This window comes from Leptodactylus fuscus, chromosome 6 (genome assembly GCF_031893055.1).
Source record: "Leptodactylus fuscus isolate aLepFus1 chromosome 6, aLepFus1.hap2, whole genome shotgun sequence".
Taxonomy (NCBI): Eukaryota; Metazoa; Chordata; class Amphibia; order Anura; family Leptodactylidae; genus Leptodactylus; species Leptodactylus fuscus.
The window spans coordinates 136,773,549-136,796,971 of NC_134270.1; the positions used below are offsets into that span (position 1 = coordinate 136,773,549).

At 44.4% G+C, this 23,423-nt stretch overlaps 1 protein-coding gene across 1 annotated transcript; it reads right to left on the bottom strand.

Annotated features, from left to right (window-relative positions):
* Positions 1-1,774: 1,774 nt before the first annotated feature.
* LOC142210076 (olfactory receptor 2A25-like) lies at positions 1,775-20,707 on the bottom strand. The gene is made up of 2 exons (XM_075279105.1): positions 20,681-20,707; positions 1,775-2,581 (listed from the first exon to the last, which is right to left on the bottom strand). Exons 1-2 carry the CDS (start codon positions 20,705-20,707, stop codon positions 1,775-1,777), a joined length of 834 nt encoding a protein of 277 aa, XP_075135206.1.
* Positions 20,708-23,423: the final 2,716 nt, after the last annotated feature.

The window sequence follows — 23,423 nt, forward strand, 5'->3', positions numbered from 1 at the left end:
TAGCCACACACACACACGCGCGCATGTGCACACACACACACAAACACAGCATAATATACTGTACTATTACTGCCACAAACATACAGTGGAGAAACTGAGTATTTGATACACTGGCAATTTTACCACCTACAAAGAATAGAGAGGTCTGTAATTTTTATCATAGGTACACTTCAGCTGTGAGAGACAGAATCTAAAACAAATCCAGAAAATCATGTTGTATAATTTTTAAGTAATTTTTTTGCATTTTATTGCATGAATTAACTATTTGATACAATAGAAAAACAGGACTTAAAGGGGCTCTATCACTGGATTTTCACTATTTTAGATAAACATATGCCTGAGTAGCCTTTAAAAAGGCTAATCCAGTCCTGCTATTCGTTTGTTAAAAGACCCCCCCCCCACACATTTTAATGAATTACCTTTTAAACATATATGTAAATGAGCCGTCCGTGCACCATGGGCATTCCTGTTCACCCCTCACGTCATACTCTGTTTACACCCTCCTCTGTGGTTCTTCTATGTAAGTCCCTCCTCCTGCTTTCGATTCACAGCCTCTGTCTCTTCCGTGCTAGTGGTACAGGACCTGTGATGATGTCACAGTAGATCAGTAGATCAGGGTTAGGTCAGATTTCAAATTGAGACCCATAGGATACTTACTCCCAAACTGGAGTATCCAGAGGGCTTCTTTTTTGTGCAGCAGCTTTTTCATATTGCCACTTCTCGGATTGGGGTGGATAATTTCCAGACCCCAAAATTTGAGTGTGTCAACCTTCCCCCCATGAAGGAGGGCAAAGTGTTTGGACGCGCCTGATATGTTGTCCTAACCCTGATCTACTGATATAATTTCAAATCTGGGTTACAGTAGTAGAGAGATGTGTCAGTTACTAACAATGACATATACTTCTAGGGAATTGGCATTTCTGTTTGTTCGGGAGTTTTTATACAATATATTACATCCATAATAATAGGAGAACAACAGGTTAAACTCCAACTTTAGCTTCTATAGGTTAGGTTAAGGCAACATCAGAAAGAAATCATTTTATATTCAGTGGTTTCAGAGGAAAACTATATAGGGTTATTTACTGAAAAAGTCTTCTGTGTTGTGGCATGAGTATACCTTTGATATGCAAAATTCTGCAGTAAATTGCAGGAAGTGATTATAGAAAACTTGCAGAATTGAGCCTAGGGTGAAGGTTCCACACAGTAAAGGTTTAATCCTGGACACTGTTCACACTAGGCGGTTCCTAGACAGAACAGCCTTCGAACTGTCAGGTGCAAGTAATTGGCAGGACTTCTAGTACATACAAATTCATACAAACTGCTGATCTCCCAATAGGTGTTTATATCAACTGCTTTATAACCAATAATTCAGACTAAAGCCTGATGTATTAAATTAATAGCAGTTTGAATTAAAAAAATGATATTTTTGTTAAACAGTTAGAGGAGTTTTCAAAGGCATAGAAACCACATTTGTCAGATTTGAATAATTATGTACAGGTGTGTAGTGGGAGGAGACTAGTCCCACTAGGCTTTATATACAAGAGAAGTTTAGTTTACTGGTAGCTACAACTAAGACACGGTTGTGTCGAAACATGTCAGCTGTAATGCAATTTTAAAACACTTTATGTTTTCCTACTATCTTCACTGATGTCCACGTCTCTGTCTTTGGAATTTTAAGAAGAATGCAATAAAAGTCACGTTTTATTTAAAATACCGGTTGTGCCGCTCCACCTATCTGCCTTTATATATTAAAATATTGCTTAAAATGAAAGTTCTATTTATTTGTCAACAACTTTTTAAGTACCATCTTTATTTCCTGGTTTCTGAGACTATATATTATCGGGTTAAAGAGAGGAGTAAATACAATGTGCAGTAAGGAAATAATCTTATTTATGAGCATTGATTGTTCTTTGGATGGGATCATGTATTTCGCTATGAGTGTCCCATAAAATGAACCCACAACAATAAGATGAGAACTGCAGGTAGAAAAGGCTTTCTGTTTGCCCGTTGTAGACGGTATCTTATATATGGTGAGGAAGATGTACACATAGGTTACCATGACCAAACCACAAGGAAGGATAAATAGTGGCATAGAAAATAGAAAAACTTTCAGTTCTAGAATGGAAGTGTCTGAGCAAGAAAGCTTCTGAAGAGGGAAAAGGTCACAATAGAAATGGTCAATGATATTGTCATTGCAAAAGTCAAAGTTTGAAACAGGAAAAACTCCTACAAGATTAAGTGTAAGACCCACCAACCATGGCCATACTGAAAGACAGATCTGGAGCTTAAGGTCCATGATACTAGAATATCTCAGAGGGTTGCAGATGGCCAAGTATCGATCATAAGACATCACTGAAAGAAGATAACATTCTGTAAAGGTTGTACCACTGAAGAAGTATACCTGGGTGATGCAGCCTACGTAAGTCATCTTTTTCTCTCCAAAGAGAATGGCACCGAGCATGTTTGGAACAACATTTGTGGAAACTATAAGGTCCGTAATGGAAAAATGACAAAGGAAATAATACATGGGGGACTGAAGCCTGATGTTGACTGAAACCAGTAGAGATGAGCGAACAGTGTTCTATCGAACTCATGTTCGATCGGATATTAGGCTGTTCGGCATGTTCGAATCGAATCGAACACCGCGTGGTAAAGTGCGCCATTACTCGATTCCCCTCCCACCTTCCCTGGCGCCTTTTTTGCTCCAATAACAGCACAGGGGAGGTGGGACAGGAACTACGACACCGGTGACGTTGAAAAAAGTAGGCAAAACCCATTGGCTGCCGAAAACATGTGACCTCTAATTTAAAAGAACAGCGCCGCCCAGCTTCGCGTCATTCTGAGCTTGCAATTCACCGAGGACGGAGGTTTCCGTCCAGTTAGCTAGGGGTTAGATTCTGGGTAGGCAGGGACAGGCTAGGATAGGAAGGAGAAGACAACCAACAGCTCTTATAAGAGCTAAATTCCAGGGAGAAGCTTGTCAGTGTAACGTGGCACTGACGGGCTCAATCGCCGCAACCCAGCTTTCCCAGGATCCTGAATGGAATACACTGACAGTGTATTCCCGTATACCCGATATATACCCCCGATACCCGTTCCAACGGTGTGCCCCCCCCCCTTCACCCCAGAAATACCCTGCAAGTCCCCTAGCAATAGGATTGGGGCTATAAACACCCACTATTTTTGCTACTGCCATATAGTGCCATTGTCTCACTGGGAATTCAAAGAATATATTGGGCTTACATATAACTTCAATTCCAGGGAGAAGCTTGTCAGTGTAACGTGGCACTGACGGGCTCAATCGCCGCAACCCAGCTTTCCCAGGATCCTGAATGGAACACACTGACAGTGTATTCCCGTATACCCCATATATACACCCCAAATCCCCGTTCCAACGGTGTGCCCCCCACCTTCACCTCAGAAATACCCTGCAAGTCCCCTAGCAATAGAATTGGGGCTATATACACCCACAATTTTTGCTACTGGTATATAGTGCCATTGTCTGACTGGGAATTCAAAGAATATATTGGGGTGACGTGCACCCACAATTTTTGCTACTGCTATACAGTGCCATTGTCTCACTGGGAATTCAAAGAATATATGGGGGTTATGTGCACCCACAATTTTTAATACTGGTATACAGTGCCATTGTCTGACTGGGAATTCAAAGAATATATGGGGGTTACGTGCACCCACAATTTTTAATACTGGTATACAGTGCCATTGTCTGACTGGGAATTCAAAGAATATATTGGGGTTATGTGCACCCACAATTTTTACTACTGGTATACAGTGCCATTGTCTGACTGGGAATTCAAAGAATATATTGGGGTTATGTGCACCCACAATTTTTACTACTGGTATACAGTGCCATTGTCTGACTGGGAATTCAAAGAATATATTGGGGTTATGTGCACCCACAATTTTTAATACTGGTATACAGTGCCATTGTCTGACTGGGAATTCAAAGAATATATGGGGGTTACGTGCACCCACAATTTTTAATACTGCTATACAGTTCCATTGTCTGACTGGGAATTCAAAGAATATATGGGGGTTATGTGCACCCACAATTTTTACTACTGGTATACAGTGCCATTGTCTGACTGGGAATTCAAAGAATATATTGGGGTGACGTGCACCCACAATTTTTGCTACTGCTATACAGTGCCATTGTCTCACTGGGAATTCAAAGAATATATGGGGGTTATGTGCACCCACAATTTTTAATACTGGTATACAGTGCCATTGTCTGACTGGGAATTCAAAGAATATATGGGGGTTACGTGCACCCACAATTTTTAATACTGCTATACAGTTCCATTGTCTCACTGGGAATTCAAAGAATATATGGGGGTTATGTGCACCCACAATTTTTAATACTGGTATACAGTGCCATTGTCTGACTGGGAATTCAAAGAATATATTGGGGTTATGTGCACCCACAATTTTTACTACTGGTATACAGTGCCATTGTCTGACTGGGAATTCAAAGAATATATGGGGGTTATGTGCACCCACAATTTTTAATACTGGTATATAGTGCCATTGTCTGACTGGGAATTCAAAGAATATATGGGGGTTACGTGCACCCACAATTTTTGCTACTGCTATACAGTTCCATTGTCTCACTGGGAATTCAAAGAATATATGGGGGTTATGTGCACCCACAATTTTTAATACTGGTATACAGTGCCATTGTCTGACTGGGAATTCAAAGAATATATGGGGGTTATGTGCACCCACAATTTTTAATACTGGTATATAGTGCCATTGTCTGACTGGGAATTCAAAGAATATATGGGGGTTATGTGCACCCACAATTTTTAATACTGGTATACAGTGCCATTGTCTGACTGGGAATTCAAAGAATATATGGGGGTTATGTGCACCCACAATTTTTAATACTGGTATACAGTGCCATTGTCTGACTGGGAATTCAAAGAATATATGGGGGTTATGTGCACCCACAATTTTTAATACTGGTATATAGTGCCATTGTCTGACTGGGAATTCAAAGAATATATGGGGGTTACGTGCACCCACAATTTTTGCTACTGCTATACAGTTCCATTGTCTCACTGGGAATTCAAAGAATATATGGGGGTTATGTGCACCCACAATTTTTAATACTGGTATACAGTGCCATTGTCTGACTGGGAATTCAAAGAATATATGGGGGTTATGTGCACCCACAATTTTTAATACTGGTATATAGTGCCATTGTCTGACTGGGAATTCAAAGAATATATGGGGGTTATGTGCACCCACAATTTTTAATACTGGTATATAGTGCCATTGTCTGACTGGGAATTCAAAGAATATATGGGGGTTACGTGCACCCACAATTTTTGCTACTGCTATACAGTTCCATTGACTCACTGGGAATTCAAAGAATATATGGGGGTTATGTGCACCCACAATTTTTAATACTGGTATACAGTGCCATTGTCTGACTGGGAATTCAAAGAATATATGGGGGTTATGTGCACCCACAATTTTTACTACTGGTATACAGTGCCATTGTCTGACTGGGAATTCAAAGAATATATTGGGGTTATGTGCACCCACAATTTTTGCTACTGCTATACAGTGCCATTGTCTGACTGGGAATTCAAAGAATATATGGGGGTTATGTGCACCCACAATTTTTAATACTGGTATATAGTGCCATTGTCTGACTGGGAATTCAAAGAATATATGGGGGTTACGTGCACCCACAATTTTTGCTACTGCTATACAGTTCCATTGACTCACTGGGAATTCAAAGAATATATGGGGGTTATGTGCACCCACAATTTTTAATACTGGTATACAGTGCCATTGTCTGACTGGGAATTCAAAGAATATATGGGGGTTATGTGCACCCACAATTTTTACTACTGGTATACAGTGCCATTGTCTGACTGGGAATTCAAAGAATATATTGGGGTTATGTGCACCCACAATTTTTGCTACTGCTATACAGTGCCATTGTCTCACTGGGAATTCAAAGAATATATGGGGGTTATGTGCACCCACAATTTTTAATACTGGTATACAGTGCCATTGTCTGACTGGGAATTCAAAGAATATATGGGGGTTACGTGCACCCACAATTTTTAATACTGCTATACAGTTCCATTGTCTCACTGGGAATTCAAAGAATATATGGGGGTTATGTGCACCCACAATTTTTAATACTGGTATACAGTGCCATTGTCTGACTGGGAATTCAAAGAATATATGGGGGTTATGTGCACCCACAATTTTTACTACTGGTATACAGTGCCATTGTCTGACTGGGAATTCAAAGAATATATTGGGGTGACGTGCACCCACAATTTTTGCTACTGCTATACAGTGCCATTGTCTCACTGGGAATTCAAAGAATATATGGGGGTTATGTGCACCCACAATTTTTAATACTGGTATACAGTGCCATTGTGTCACTGGGAATTCAAAGAATATATTGGGGTTATGTGCACCCACAATTTTTACTACTGGTATATAGTGCCATTGTCTGACTGGGAATTCAAAGAATATATGGGGGTTATGTGCACCCACAATTTTTGCTACTGCTATACAGTTCCATTGTCTCACTGGGAATTCAAAGAATATATGGGGGTTATGTGCACCCACAATTTTTAATACTGGTATACAGTGCCATTGTCTGACTGGGAATTCAAAGAATATATGGGGGTTATGTGCACCCACAATTTTTAATACTGGTATATAGTGCCATTGTCTGACTGGGAATTCAAAGAATATATGGGGGTTATGTGCACCCACAATTTTTAATACTGGTATATAGTGCCATTGTCTGACTGGGAATTCAAAGAATATATGGGGGTTACGTGCACCCACAATTTTTACTACTGGTATACAGTGCCATTGTCTGACTGGGAATTCAAAGAATATGTTGGGGTGACGTGCACCCACAATTTTTGCTACTGCTATACAGTGCCATTGTCTCACTGGGAATTCAAAGAATATATGGGGGTTATGTGCACCCACAATTTTTACTACTGGTATACAGTGCCATTGTCTCACTGGGAATTCAAAGAATATATGGGGGTTATGTGCACCCACAATTTTTAATACTGGTATACAGTGCCATTGTCTCACTGGGAATTCCACAAATAATTTGGGGATTCATTCACCCTACATCTCAGGCTCTTGCCATATTCACCCAGGTTGTCAGTGCTGCACCAGCTCGTTCCCAGACAGCTCGGCCCGAAAAACACGTTACCTATATAGAGGATTTGGACAATGAAGACAACATGTTCTAAATCTAATGTCTGCACCTTCTCCAGAATTAAAATAAAGGCAGCGTTTAACTTTCAAATAGCACTGCACAAAGGAAGAGCTTATCAGCTTGTCTCATGACATGCTACTGAAAAGTTTCATTTGTGTATCTTAATGTAAATATAGTTGTATAAGCTTTTTGGGTTTTAGGCACTGCCAAGTTATTTATTACCACCCGCTCCCTTATAATGATGATGACGCCAAAGTCACTGTGGGTGTTCAGAGCTCACAGCTTTGGGTGACATTTGTCTTGCTCTCTGTCGGTACCAGCTGTCTTTTTGGATACCGTAAAGTTATGTTGACTTTATTAACAGCTATAGAAGCTTTAGCCAGGTTGTGACGGTGTGTAACCCTAACAACACTAAGTGGGATACACATTAATAGTCAGTCTATGTACGCTAAACGTATCACTGAAGTAATTTTTTTTCCCTCTCCCCTAATATAAGAAAGGAACAGACATTAGACCTAGACCGGGGTTCGAGGCTTGAAAAAATCCAGTATTATTTGTTCTTCATGATGTGAAATATGTGTTGAAAAGCAACCCAAGATGAAGTCAGCCATGTGTGCCAGTGTGTTACTTGGCATGCCTTTGCTGGCCCCAACTGTAAGGGTCACTCTCCATTTCCTCCATTTTCCACTCCCCTTCACACCATTTGTGGTGAAGCAATGGGATGCACTGAAGTGCACCCTCTAGCCTCGTGTGGGATAGGGACATCAGATGCCACTCCAACCCCCTCGTCTTCCTCCGCCAGCCAACGGTGCGAAGATGAGAGGAGTGTGCTCTGAATGTTTTCTGCCTAGCAGAGGCTAGTTCTCACTTACGAAAATGGCCTCACTTTGACCTGTATATCAGGCACAATGGTGTAGGTTTCAAAGAAACATGGCACCAACAAGTTGGAAAACGTGGGCCATGCGTGGACCGTGTTTGAGTCTGGCAAGCTCCAGATCTGCTACCAGGTTCCAGCCATTATCACAGGCGCAAAAATGCCAGGCCCCAGGTGTAGCAGGGAAAAAAAAATGCCATCTCAGCCAGGATGGCATCCCTGACCTCGGAGGCACTGTGCTGTCTGTCCCCCAAGCTGATCAGTTTCAGCACGGCCTACTGACATCTCCCCATGCCAGTGTTACAGTGTTTTCCGCTAGTAGCTGGGGTGGAGGTTGCAGCTTCGTAGGGTTTCAGTCTACTCCTGCCATGAATTTTGGCCTGGGAGAGGAGATAGGCCACCCCAGTTTGCACCCGGGGAACAGACTCCACCACATTCACCCTGCCTGTCATTAAAGATAAGCACTGCAGCATTCCTGACCACAGGCGCTTGTCCATGTGTCGGTGGTCAAGTGGACCTTGCAGCAAAGCGCAGAGCTCTGGGCCCGACTGATGTTATGGGACACATGCAGGCGCAAGGCAGAGACAGCACACCAAGAGAAGTAGTAACGGCTAGGCCCAGCATAGGGAGGTGCCCCAGCTGCCATCTGCTGACGGAAGGCCTGGGTCTCCAGAAGCATAAACAAACACCAACATCTCCAGGGCCAGCAGTTTATCGATGAGGCTGTTACAGGCTTGGGCATGGGGGTGGGTTGTATTGTACTTCTGCCTGCAATGAAAAGCTTGGGAAATGTGGAGTGGCTGGGAAGAGGCGCATGATGGTGCAGGCCAAAAGGGCGCATGAGGGTGAACTCCCCAATGTGTCAGAGATAGGTGTGTAGGTGTCCTTGCATCATATACTTGCACCATATTTGGCTTTGGAAGTTAATTTTGTGCCAAAAAGTGGTTAAGACAGCGATCCCTCAGCTACTCCCGTTACACTGTCTATTGAAGTTACCATCTGTGGAAGTGGACCACCATTTCTAAGATCCCAAAGGAAGCAGGCAAGAGATGTGCAGTTCAGAAAAAAAGATGAGAAAATAAGTTTAGGCTGTAGAGCACAGAGGGATCGGAGAGGACAGAGCTGGTGTCGGCCAGGTATTCCCACAACATGCGCCCATACTTGTCCCTCCTGGTGACACTAGGCCCCTGAGTGGCAGTAATTTGTCCAGGGGGGCCATTAACGTGTTCCAGACCTAGGAATAAGTCTTCCAACAGGGTAGAGTTTTGCATGCCTTTGCTTCTACCCACTGTTTTTGCTGCTTAGCTTCCCTCCACATCTACTCTGCTTTCACCCCTAAACATCACCCCAGTTTATGCCTTTGCTTCTACCCAGGTTTTTTGTTGATTTAGCTTCCCTCTACATCTACACTGCTTTAGCCCCTAGACATCACCCCTGTCCATGTGGGGTCGGTGGCCTCGTCATCCACCAACTCCTCTTCCAATTGCGCACTGCCCCCTTACTGCAAACCGCACATGACCACAGCTTGCCTTGATGGCAACTGTGTCTCATGATCCCCACTTAGGTCCAGACAAGTCGGTGGCGGGTCCAAAACCCCAAAATTGGAAGGAAATGGCAGATGCTGCAGTATTTCTAACACCTGTTCCTGGTGCTCGGGCCTGGTCTGTGTTGTACCCTGCACCCTGCTTAACGCATCTGCCATATCCGAAGTTGTGCTGAGCGCATGCTAATGTTTCGTGTCCAGTGCAATGGATGGGATGGGATTTCACATAAGTCTGCCACCCATGGCCACTCATGGTTGAGCAACTGAGGGAGTTGACTTTGACGAACCCGAGGGTTTTGGAGTTGGAACTACATCAAAGGTCTGTGCTGCTCACACACTCTGCTCAACACATGATATGTTTAGTGCCAGCAGTGTGGAGACGTCGCACAACAGCCGTTGTTCCAGCAGGTACAGGCGTTGTAGGAGTGCATAGAGGCTAGCAGCGGCAACTATACACTTTAAAAACTATCCGCACAAGCGCCACACTTTCACCAGTAGCTCAGGAACATTGGGGTACCTTTTTCAAAAGATTAGCAGCAATGAGTTAAAAACGTGGCCCAGGCATGGAATATGTTGCAGGCTGCCAAGCTACAGAGCCAATCCCAGGTTACGGCCATTATCACACATGACAACATGCCTGGGCCCAGGTGCAGTGGCAAAAACCACATTGCCGTCTCATCGAGGATGGCATGACTCACTTTGTAGGCAGTGTGCTGTCTGGCCCCCAAGCTGATGAGCTTCAGCACGGCCCGCTGACGTCTCCCCACACCAGTGTTGCAGCGTTTCCAGCTCGTAGCTGGGGTCAATTTAACAGCGGAGGAGGGTGGTGTTTCAGCCCTCCTCCCAGGAATGTTGTGTGGGGAGACAAGTCAGGCCACCACATTTTGCGACCCGGTCCACGCCTCAACTACATTCAACCACTGTGCCCAAATTGAAAGGTAGCGTCCCTGTCCGCATACACTTGTCCATTCGTAACTGGTCACATGGAACTTTAGGGCTAAGCGCTGAATTTAGGGACCGCCTCATGTTTGGGGGAAAGTGCTGGTGTGGACGGCACAGTGCGGTGGCGCAGTAGACACTCTGCCCAAAAAGGGCAGAGTGTCCCCCAGCCGGGATTCCAACATCTCCTGGGCCAGATTTCTTGAGATGAGGCCGTTGAAGCCTTGGGCATGTGGGTGGGTTGCGCTGTACTTTAGCATGAAATGAAAGGCTTGGGAGATGGGGAGTTGCTGGGAAGAGGCGCATGATGGCGCGGGCAAAAGGAGAAATGGCAGGAAAAGGTGAGGATAAGGGTGAACTCCCCAAAGTGTCAGAGGCAGATGTGGAGGTGTCCTGGCTCCTGGTCTGGACTGCAGCGCCAGCCCTGTCAACAGTGGAAGAGGCAGTGGCCGCCAGGCCAAACGACGATTATCCTGCGCTTGCTCTCACCCACTGAGCCCAGGGCTTGCCTTCCAAATGATGGCACCCGCAAGAGGTGGTGAGATTCCTCTCCGCAGATCTCCAAACCATCTTGGACTTGCAAATTGCACTAAATTTGTCATGTAACTGACATGTATATGATGAGTCTATCCATTGTCTGTTCATTTTGGTGAAAGTCAGCCTGTCAGCTGACAGACAGCTGTGCTTGTCAGTGATGATGTCACCGGCTGCTTGTACCCCCAGTTTTTGCTGCTTAGCTTGCCTCCACATCCACACTGCTTTTGCCCCTACACATCACCCCTATCCATGCCTGTGCCTCTAGCCATAAGTCTGCCACCCATGGAAACTCATGGTGCAGAAAGTGAGGGAGCTGACTCTGAGGAACCCTTGGGTTTTGTAGCTGGTACTCCATCAAAGGTCTCTGCTGCTCACACACCCTGCTGAACATACGGTATCTAGGGTTAGAGCGTGTGGTGACCTCGCACAACAGTAGGTGCTTCAGGCAGATGTAGGCCTTGCTGGAGTGTATTGCGGCTAGCTCCAGGTACTGTAGACTTGGGAAAGTGGGTGTCCAAGTGCCGCACTTTCACCCTTAGCTCAGCTAATTTGGGGTATGTTTTTAAAAATCATTGCACCACTACATTGAACATGTGGGCCAGGCATGGAACGTGTTGGAGGCTGGCAAGCTCCAGAGCCCTCCAACAAGCTAAAAAACCTGGCCCCAGGGGCAGCGGGGATAAACAAATTGCCATCTCATCCAGGATGGCATCCCTGACCTCAGAGGCAGTGTGCTGTCCGTCTCCCAAGCTGATGAGCTTCAGCCCAGCCTGCTGACGTCTCCCCACACCAGTGTTGCAGCGTTTTCAGCTCGTAGCTGGGGTAAATCTAACAGCGGAGGAGGAGGAGGGTGGTGTTTCAGCCCTCCTCCCAGGAATGTTTTGTGGGGAAACAAGTCAGGAAAATTCTTGAAACGGGAGAGTTTTGCATCTTTGCCCTTGCTGCCTATGGACATCCCTTTGCCTCTAGCCACCATTTTCCCTGCTTTGCTTGCCTCCACATCCACACTGCTTTTGCCCCTAGACATCACCCCAGTCCATGCCTTAGCTTGTACCCCCAGTTTTTCCTGCTTAGCTTGCCTCCACATCCACACTGCTTTTGCCCCTAGACATCACCCCAGTCCATGCCTTAGCTTGTACCCCCAGTTTTTCCTGCTTAGCTTGCCTCCACATCCACACTGCTTTTGCCCCTAGACATCACCCCAGTCCATGCCTTAGCTTGTACCCCCAGTTTTTCCTGCTTAGCTTGCCTCCACATCCACACTGCTTTTGCCCCTAGACATCACCCCAGTCCATGCCTTAGCTTGTACCCCCAGTTTTTCCTGCTTAGCTTGCCTCCACATCCACACTGCTTTTGCCCCTAGACATCACCCCAGTCCATGCCTTAGCTTGTATCCCCAGTTTTTCCTGCTTAGCTTGCCTCCACATCCACACTGCTTTTGCCCCTAGACATCACCCCAGTCCATGCCTTAGCTTGTACCCCCAGTTTTTCCTGCTTAGCTTGCCTCCACATCCACACTGCTTTTGCCCCTAGACATCATCCCTATCCATGCCTCTTCCCCTAGCCATAACTCTGCCACCCCTGGAAACTCATGGTGCAGAAACTTTGGTTGCTGACTTTGAGGAACCCTTGGGTTTTGTAGATGGAACTCCATCAAAGGTCTGTGCAGCTCACACACCCTGCTCAAGATATGGTATTGTAGGGTTTCAGCGTGTGTGAATGACGGACAACAGCCTGTGTTTGGACAGATGTAGGCCTTGCTAGAGTGTTTTTAGGCTAGCAGCGACTCCTGTGCACTTGCAAAAGTGGGCGCACAAGCGCCGCATTTTCAACAGTAGCTTCGGTACATTTGGGTATGTTTTTAAAAAACTTTGCACCACTAGGTTAGACGTGGGCCAAACATGGAACGTGTTGGAGGCTGGCAAGCTCCAGAGCCGCTACCAGGTTCCAGCCATTATCACAGGCGTAAAAATGCCAGGCCCCAGGTGTAGCAGGGAAAAAAAAATGCCATCTCAGCCAGGATGGCATCCCTGACCTCGGAGGCACTGTGCTGTCTGTTCCCCAAGCTGATGAGCTTCAGCACCGCCTGCTGACGTCTCCCCACACCAGTGTTTTAGCGTTTGCCGCTAGTAGCTGTGGTGGAGGTTGCAGCGTCGTAGGGTTTCAATCTACTCCTGCCATGAATTTTGGCCTGGGAGAGGAGATAGGCCACCCCAGTTTGCACCCGGGGAACAGACTCCACCACATTCACCCTGCCTGTCATTAAAGATAAGCACTGCAGCATCCCTGACCACAGGCGCTTGTCCAAGTGTCGGTGGTCAAGTGGACCTTGCAGCAAAGCGCGGAACTAAGGGCCCACCTGATGTTGAGTGACACGTGCTGGTGCAAGGCGGGGACGCCACACCGGGAGAAGTTGAGATGGCTAGGGACGGCATAGTGAGGTGCCACAGTTGCCATCAGGTCCGGGAAGGCGGGAGTTTCAACAAGCCGGAACGCCAACCTCTCCTGGGCCAGCAGTTTAGCGATGTTGGCGTTCTAGGCTTGCGTGGGTGGGTGGTTAGCGGTGTATTTCTGCCGGCGCTCCAATGTCTGAGAGATGGTGGGTTGTTGTAAAGAAGCGCCTGATGGTGCCTTTGATGGTGCAGGAGAAGGAGATAAGACAGAAACAGGGGAGGATGAGGGAGAAGTCAACAAAGTGGCGGAGGCAGATGAAGTGATGTCCTGGCTCGTCCTCTGGAGTGCATCGCCAGCACTGTGAGCAGAGGCAGTGGCATGAACGGCGGGCGACGTTTGTCCTGCCGTTGCTGCCTGCCACTGATTCCATTGCTTGGATTCCAAATGACGGTGCATTGAAGTGGTGGACAGGTTGCTCTTCTCAGGGCCCCTACTCGATTTCGAGAGGCAAATTGTGTAGACGACACTATATCTGTCCTCGGCGCATTCCTTGAAAAAACTCTACACCTTCAAGAAACGTGCCCTCGATGGGGGAGTTTTTCTGGGCTGGGTACAAAAGGGAACATCTTCGGACATTCCGGGTCTGGCCTGGCTTCGGCAAAGCAGCTGACCTCTGCCTCTGGACAAGTCTCTGCCTCTAGCTACCCTTTTCGGTGCTGCACCTGCCTCAACATCCACACTACTTTCCCAGCTTGACATCTGCCTTGTCCAGGTGGGGTCGGTGTCCTCGTCGTCCACCACCTCCTCTTCCAACTCCTGTCTCGCCTCCTCCTCCTGCACAATGCGCATGTCAACTGGCTGCCCTGACAGCAACTGCGTCTCATCGTCGTCGATGAGGGTGGGTTGCTGGTCATCCGCCACCAAATCGACCGGAGATGGAATGGAGGAGACTCTAGTGTTTGAGCATCTGGACACAGATACTCGTCTGTTAGGTCCGTGGAATCGCGAAATGGAGGGGCAGGTTGCGGTACAGTCAAAGGAAGGGAGAACAGCTCTGGGGAGCAGGGACAGTTGGGGTTATTGTTCTGAGAAGATTGGGAATTTTGGGTGGAAGGAGGACAAGACTGTTGGGTAAGAGGAGGTAGAGGCTGACTGGCTGGTGGACAATGTGCTTTAAGCGTTATCCGACAGCCATTGCAAGACCTGTTCCTGGTTCTCGGGCCTACTAATCTTTGTACCATTCAGCCTAGTTAATGTGGAACTTTTGTGCAAAGCGCAGAACTTAGGGCCCGCCTGATGTTAAGGGACACACGCTGGTACAAGGCTCAACTCACCCTAAGTGCCAAAAACACTGCTGGTGCAAGGCTCTACTCATGCCAAGGGCCTCAATCTCTGCTGGTAGCTCAGCTTAAGGTCATGTAACTTTGTTTGGAAGGGCTCATGTTAAGGGCTAGAAAAGTGAATTTTGGAAGGTCTTACCACATCACACACACACACACACACACACACACACACACTCAAAATGACAGTTAAGGGTGAGGGCTTTTGGAATTCCCATTGCCTATTCCATTTGTGGTTGTCATGGGGAACGTGATTTAAAGGGGTGGTTGTTACTGTTTGTTGAGCTTAAATTGGGGTTTGTGTCCATCCATTTGGGGAGTAAAGAAGGTTTCCAGGTATTTTCCCACTTTGATAGAGGTTTTTTTGAATGTGGAAAGTGTGTAGTTGTTAGGCAGTGATGTTGGGGTAATAGAGGGTCTTTGGTGTGTTAGATGCCCCCAGGCATGCTTCCCCTGCTGTCCCAGTGTCATTCCAGAGGTGTTGGCATCATTTCCTGGGGTGTCATAGTGGACTTGGTGACCCTCCAGACACGGATTTGGGTTTCCCCCTTAACGAGTATCTGTTCCCCATAGACTATAATGGGGTTCGAAACCCGTTCGAACACACGAACATTGAGCGGCTGTTCGAATCGAATTTCGAACCTCGAACATTTTAGTGTTCGCTCATCTCTAGAAACCAGGACAATGAGAGTAAGATTTCCCATAACTGTAAAAAGAAAGACTATCAAGAAAAGAATGAAGAATACAATTTTGAAGCTGTGAAGGTTTCCAAAACCCAATAGAATGAATTCTGTCACTCTTGTTTTATTCATTTTTAAGCTCTAATTCAGACCATTGACATACCATGAATTCTAGGCGGGGAGAAGACATTGAATCTTACACAGTTCAAAGGAAACAAATATAGTTTTCTAATTAGTGAAGAACTATCTATATACAATAGTAATGTAGGAAGAATATGCAAATCTGACTTCCATGATGTAATTAGGAAGCCAGTACCTCAAGCATGCAAACCCAATAGAGGGCGCTCACTGAGGATGTGCAAGTCTATCTTCCATGAACATCATGCCCGACCTTCTCAGAGGTCTTTGTTTGCAATGATGTTGGGATTTTACCAGGTAGTCCCTCAGCCAAGGATAGCTGTTTCAATGTTGGTTTGCTTGACTGAGGCTCTATCTTCCTAATTACATGGAAGATAGACTTGCACATTCTCAGTGAGCGCCCTCTATTGGTGTGCATGCCTGAGGCACTGGCTTCCTCTATACAATAGTAAGACATATATAGTTATACCAGTAGTTTCTGATGGTCTGTTCCACACCTTGGTGGCATCACTTCTAAACAAGGATAGAAGCAAAGTATTGCATAGTAGTGCAGACAATTGTCTTGGAGGTTAGCACTTTTGCCTTGCAGCGCTGGAGTCCTTGGTTCAAATTCAATCTAGAGCCAACATCTGCATGGCATTTGTATGTTCTCAGTATTAAGTACAAGGAGATGTGTTAAGGGCCGCAACCAATTGTAGCTGGAGACTCAGGGCATGCTCTTCTATCCAGAATTTTATAAGAATGCTAAATTCTGCCCTTGGACAGCCATAAATGACAATAACTTGTGACTAGAGTTGTGATGATTGAACCAAAGGCTCAATCCAAACTCAAAACTTTGAATTTGAATTTTCTCACCCACGAATCGCTATTACACTCTGGAGTTTCCTCAGATCCCAGAGTAAAATTATAATATGTGTGATGCAACAAGCAACTGGAAGTGGTTACATTGGAGTCACCCACAGGAATTCACTTCGTTGGGGTAAACTCCTTTTGCGTTGGTCACATATGAGGTCAGCAAGCAGTAACCTCCACTAACCGCTGGAGCGTGTTAGTGTGGAAAATAATAATAATAATAATAATGGCGAATACAGCAACAACTTAATCGATGAACGGATCTGTTGCGCCAAACAGTACTGCGCTAAATCTGGCTTATAGAAAAACACGTTTTATTGAAAACACACCAATAACTTAACACACGACACGATGACAAGTGATACTTACAGAGCAACAACCGAAGGATCCTAAGAAAGAATATATACAGGATCCGTCTTAGACAACTTCAACGAACAGCACATTAAGAAATATTCAGTTCATTAGAAAATACATGACCAGAAATAAAAAATACATGGTACAACATACATAACCAATAAAAAAGTATGCAGAAAAAAATTATATATATATATATATATATATATATACATATATATATATATATATATATATATATATATATATATTTATATATATATTCCATGAAAACCATATATAAAAGTAACAGTAATATAATAACTAGAGATGAGCGAACAGTGAGATTCGATATTCGTTTTGAGTAGCACCTCAATATTCGACTACTCGATCGAATATTGTATCCCATTATAGTCTATGGGAAAAATGCTTATTTCAGGGGAAACCACTATTTGACTAAAGGATCACCAAGTCCACGAGTAGCAGTAGTGTTTAGGAGGAGCGCTGTGCAGTTAAAGTGCATGAACTCCATTATAGTCTATGGGGTCTGTGCACTTTAACTGCACAGCGCTTGCAGTTGCACTGAGAAAAAGTCCGCTCTCTCGTAACCGCAAGCTGCCAGCTCTCCGGACTAGCAAAGAAGAGCCTGCGGCAAATCAACGCTGGTTCTGCAGCAGGCTTATTCTTACTAGTCAGGAGAGCTGGCAGCTTGCTGTTACGAGGGAGCTGACTTTTTTGTCATAGGAATGCATTGACCAGCGTTAATTGGCCAGTGTACAGCATTCGGCCAATCAACGCTGGTTCTGCCGGAGGCTCGTCTGTGAGGAGGCAGAGTCTAAGATCGGACCACAATGGAGACTGCTGTGGTCCAATCTAAGGCTCCGCCTCCTCACTGACGAGCCTCTGGCAGAACCAGCGTTGATTGGCCGAATGCTGTACACTGGCCAATCAACGCTAGTCAATGCATTCCTATGAGAAAAAGTCAGCCCCCTCGTAACAGCAAGCTGCCAGCTTTCCCCACTAGCAAGGTTGAGCCTGCTGCTGAACCAGCGTTGATTTGCCAAATGCTATAGCGGAATGCTATTGTAAAACAACAATCCATATGTCAATTAATAAAAAAATCTGTAAAAAATAAATATCAAAGCTCAAAAGAGGGCTGTGTGCATCTGATGACATTCAGTCAGTATAGGGGCTAACCACTATAAAACCTATATGTATATTCTTCTATATCTCAAAAACTAAGGTGGATACAAATGTATTCACAAAAAAATAAGTAGCATGTTCCATTAGTATAATAGATTTTTATTTGGGGTATAATTACCTGTTCAGAAGAACTGAAAGGGGTGAGATTCCCCGAAACCAAGTATCGTGTGTTAAGTTATCGGTGTGTTTTGAACAAAGCGTATTTTTCTACAAGTCCGATTTAGTGCAGTACTATTTGGCCAACGGATTCGTTCATGGAATAAGTTGTCGCTGTGGTCGCCATTATTGTTATTTCCAAGAGTAATATAAGCAGGAGTCCAAGCAACCATGTGCCTAAGCATCATGACATCAGAATGCCCTATGTGACCACTGATCACTAATCACAGACCTTGGTGGTGACCATCGGGCATGTGATGTTAGCCAAGAAGGTGGAAAAGGACACAGATGGACCTCTGAATGCCACAATGGAGCCCAGGAGAGGGGAGGCAAGGTGATTAGAAGTGTTATAATATGTCACCATAGAGTATTAGAATAACAGTTCAATTCACACCAAATAAGTTCAACACAAAATTAACTAATCTCCTGAAACGAATCTCCTCTGGCATCTACATATCCAATAGTCGATTCAATGGTCAGCCTACTCAGCCAATGAACATCTAATGTGTATCGATGGCTTAGAAAATGCTGAAGTGCAAATATCATTACTGTGTAGCAAGTGTGAAGTTCTTTGTACGCTTGTGGGAAAAATAATTCACACTTACAGATATGTCTACCTATGTCCTTCCACCATCCATTAGTGGAGAATCGGTCTACCACTGTAGGGATCTGACTGTAAAATATATAAAGGGGCACTCAACCAACATATTTTATCCCCTGTACATGTCACTCATACAATCTTTTGCTAGAATATTAGGTCTTTAATGTGGAACATACTGTAGAAGTGAAGTTCATTCTAACTACTGTATAGTTGAACATTTTATTGATACATAGATTGATATGTATAGTATAGTATATGTGTGACAATTCACACATTTCACTGATGTATTTTTATATGTATCATAGATTGCAATTGTCAATAGGGACATGCTTATAAAATAAGATCTGTATGTGTCGCATTCATAGTGGAATATAAACATCTAAATCTAAGTGTGTATCTTGTCCATATAACATCCGAGCGACAGCACATGGAGATTAAATTCTCTAGTATGGAGTGAAACGTGACTAGAGAAGCTGTCAGGCAGCTGCTGATGTCAGAAAACGGTCTGTGTAACTATCTACCCATCTACAGACTGTGACTAGTTATATAAATATAGGTATCTATCATTTGCATGGATAGATCAGATGTTTTAAAGGGCTTGTCCACCTTCAAATAAATGTTATTGTTTGAAAATGTATTAAATTTTACAATACATTGGCACAGAAAGTGAAATATAGGAATTGGAAAATTGTATAACTTTTCATCATAGAAACAATAACATTCATTTCAAGAAAGTGGACAGCACCTTTAAGAGAATGTGTACCTTTATCTTATAGGACCATCATTGACTGCAAAATGTAATGGAAGGTGGAGACCATTAAGAGAGGCTTCACACGGAGTAAATGCTCCACTCATACAGAATGTAAAACTTATTCAGAGTGAGCAGCGTTAAAACAGATCCCATTGATTTCTATGGGTGCCGGCATACGCGCGCTCCCCATTGAAATCAATGGAAGGCTTTTTTACCTATTGCTGTCAATGTGATACGAGCGTATGCCTATGTTGCTAGTAATTCATTCTAGCTTTCTAAATGAGTGACACTCCCATGTTGTCCTGTCATATATTCATGACCTTACACTACAACGGTTTATTTGGTCGTCCTAGTTTAGCAAATGAAGGCTATGTGTTGTCAATTACAATTTGTACAATAATCACAGATATCTGTTCTGTTAGTTCAAGATCTCTATTTGTTGTCATCCTATAGGAACATTTAGGCCCCGTTCACACGGGGAGTGGATAAGCACCAGGAGTGACGCGGAGAGCCACGTCACTCTCGGCTCAAAATGTGCCTGCCATGACTGTTACGGCTTCTGACAGACGCGGTTTCCCCCTCCAAAGTAGGCTCAAATGAATGGGCCTACTCCGGAGGTTTCTGCTGCGAGGCGAATGCCGGGGCTGAATCAGCCACAGAGTCCAACTCAAGAAAGTTGCTGCTCACGAAAAAAGTAGCCTGGCGGTCTACATAGACCTCCATTGTGGGGGGGCGGATTATGACGTGGATTCAGCGCCATAATCCGCCCCCTCTTTGCCCGTGTAACTAGCTCTTAGTGAATATGTTCACACAGCTTGTATAGATTGAATCTTCTGGAAGTAAACAGTGAAGGTTCCTATTGAATAAGTGCAAGCTAGGATCTTCAGAATGCCATAGAACTGATGCAGAAAATATATTGGAAAATTATATATCTCTTCATTAGACAATGAAAAATAGTTTTAGTTACTAAAATTGTAATACCACTATAATATTCTTACAGCTTTGGAAAAAGAAACAGCACTATACCATATTAGATTAGTGTTATATGAACAGATGTTCATAAGGGTAATGTATAACGAATGATATACAATACAGTACTTACCGTGTGACTGTCAGGTGGCAGCGCCATAATATATCACAGTCATCACCTTTTATACACTTTCTCCATTGCTGTGTGCTGGGCTGACTGTCTAGGGACAGCTTTATTCTCATTACGCACAAGAAAAAGTTAACTCTAAAAGAAAGTTCTCATATGTTGACGCATAAACTTTTATTGTCAACTTGTGGAAACATCTCCCAGAAATTAACTGAATAAAACCCTAATATGAATATGAATGTTACATGATGATATTTTATGCTGTTATTTATGGTATGGTCAGGCCTGTAGACAAAAGCGTAACTTTAATATTTGTCTTAGGGTTTCAGTGGTCGCAGCTGCAGCGAGGCTTTAAAGTCAAGGAGGTCCACGGGTCACCCTCAGCATACTAGGACTGGATCAACTTCTTTGACCTCTTTTCTGATTTCCTTTATGTCTGGCATTCTGAGCACTGTAAATTTAAAGGGATTTTCTCATTAAATTGATATTTTTTGTCCCTAAGATGTAGGAATAGCCTTAAGAAAGGCTATTCTTCTACTACCTTTGGATGTCTTCTCCGCGCCGCCGTTCAGTAGAAATCCAGGTTTTCTTCAGTATGCAAATGAGTTCTTTGGCAGCACTAGGGACGTCCCCAATACTACGGGAGAAATCTCCAGCGCCGCCTCCATCTTCGAGTGTAAGTGGCCTCCGTGGGCATGTGCAGTTGGCTCTGCCTGAGGCCCGATGGCAGATCCGATTGCGCATACGTAGAAGTTTGACCCCAGCGCCAGAAAAAGATGCGGAGAAAGGCCATTCCAAACGAAGATGCAGGCAGCGCTGGAGATTTCTCTGGCAGCATTGAGGACGCCCCCAGTGCTGCAAGATAACTCATTTGCATACCGAAGAAAACCGGGATTTCTACCAAACGGCGACGTGGAGAAGACATCTAAAGGTAGGAGAAGAATAGCCTGTCTTAAGGATATTGCTACATGTTAGGGAAAAAAAATTTAATGATAGAATCCCTTTAATATCCATGTCCTCTTGTTCCTTGGAGTCAGAAATTTTTTTAATACACAGCCTCCACTGTCAGAAAGTAGAAAATTAACCCTCTAATGACTAAATTTTATTGTTCATCTGTGCTTGAAATTTAGTCTCAGTATAAATACACCTTTTCTGTGGTGGCCTCAGTGGTTTGTTAGAGGACACTAATGAAAAACAGCATCAGGAAGACCAGGGAACTCACCAGACAGGTCAAAAATAAAGTTGTGGGGAAGTTCGGAGAAGACCCCCCATTCAAAAGGTATGACCTATGGAAGGTTGTATGGAAATTAACTGTTATTCTACAAATTGGCAGAAAATTAAAATTTTCTCAGAGAAAACAAATGGTTAACGGTAACATTTTTGTCTGTTCGGGTCTCTGCGCCACCCTCTGCTCGTGTGCTGCGGCGCAGGAGGCGTGTGCAGTTTGGTTCTTGGCTTAAAGTTTTTGGTCGCACTGTGTGAACACGGCTCTAGTTCTGTGATTGTATTGGCACCACACCCGTCTTATGCTCTTGTTTGCCTCTGTTCTTGAAGTGTTAATTCGTGTGATTGACAGCCTGCCTTCCTGTCAACTCCAGGTGCGGGTTCTTCCTCCCTATTTAGTCTTGACTCTCATTCACACCAATGCTTGCTATTGCCGTGTGCATACTTGCTCCTTGCTGTCACTATTTTTGCTTGCATTCTTATCCTTGACCTTTGGCTTTCCCTACTGACTATTCTTTGGACTCCGATTTGGCACTGCATCGCTCGACTGCTACTGACCCTTGGCTAGCTGACCTCTCTTTGTTGTTGTCCATCTTGTCTGCGTTTTGTGTGTCACATATCCAGGAAGGGACTGTCTTCATGGTTGCCGCCTATTACGTAGGATAGGGCCTGGCAATAGGATGGGTCAGTTGGAGGCTTCAGCTTAGGCTCACTGTCTCTTGTGTCCTGTCCCAGGGTTCAACAGCTACTGGGGAATTGCTGTCCTAGCAATTCCCTAACATTAACACTCACTTTGAGAATAGGCTCTAATCTGTCAGAAGTTTCCTGGCTTGTTGAATTAGCAGCTGAGAAAGCATTTATGAGACCCCTCCCTCCTGACTCAGGTTACCGTCTAATTGTTGAACTACTAGTTTGGATGTAAATCCTGTTTGTGTTTGTTTGCTTCATAAGCACCCTTGGCTTGTTTTTGGATATTCTATTGACTACTGATTCTACATATGAGATGCCCGTTCAGATTTTAACCCTTCTCTGGCTTCTGGATATTGGGTCTGCCTGCTGATTTAGCCTCTGACCTACGATAAAAATTACATACCTTTCCATTATTTGTAGTTTAGAACTTGCAAAATCGTCAGTATTTCAGATACTTATTTTCCCCACTATAATTTACATTAACAGTTGCCAGAAGGAACATTCACTCCCACGCACTGTCTCCAAGCCCTGATACCTAACACTAAGCCGCAGCACAAGAGTACTCACATGTGAAGGCTGCAAACATGATTACCGATCACTGATGCCACTAGTGAAAGGGATCAGGGCTTAGTGATATTGGGTGGCATAGACAGCGGGCCGTCCTGCCAGTTCAGTATCCCTGCAATAGCAACCCCTGACTAGGTAAAGTAGAGAAGCCAGCAAATACCAGTTTCACTCCTAGATATAGAGAGGTGGATGAGTTCAGGCCATAGCACCTACAAGATGAGCTGCGGAGTCCAAGAGAAAAACCACTGCTTAGGTACAGTAGTGAAGC

Coding starts and splice junctions, on each gene's coding strand:
- LOC142210076 (XM_075279105.1), bottom strand. CDS start 20,707: ATGGCGCTGCCACCTGACAGTCACACG. Junction 2,582..20,680: donor TGCCACCTGACAGTCACACG/GTAAGTACTGTA, acceptor TGAGTTCGATAG/AACACTGTTCGCTCATCTCT.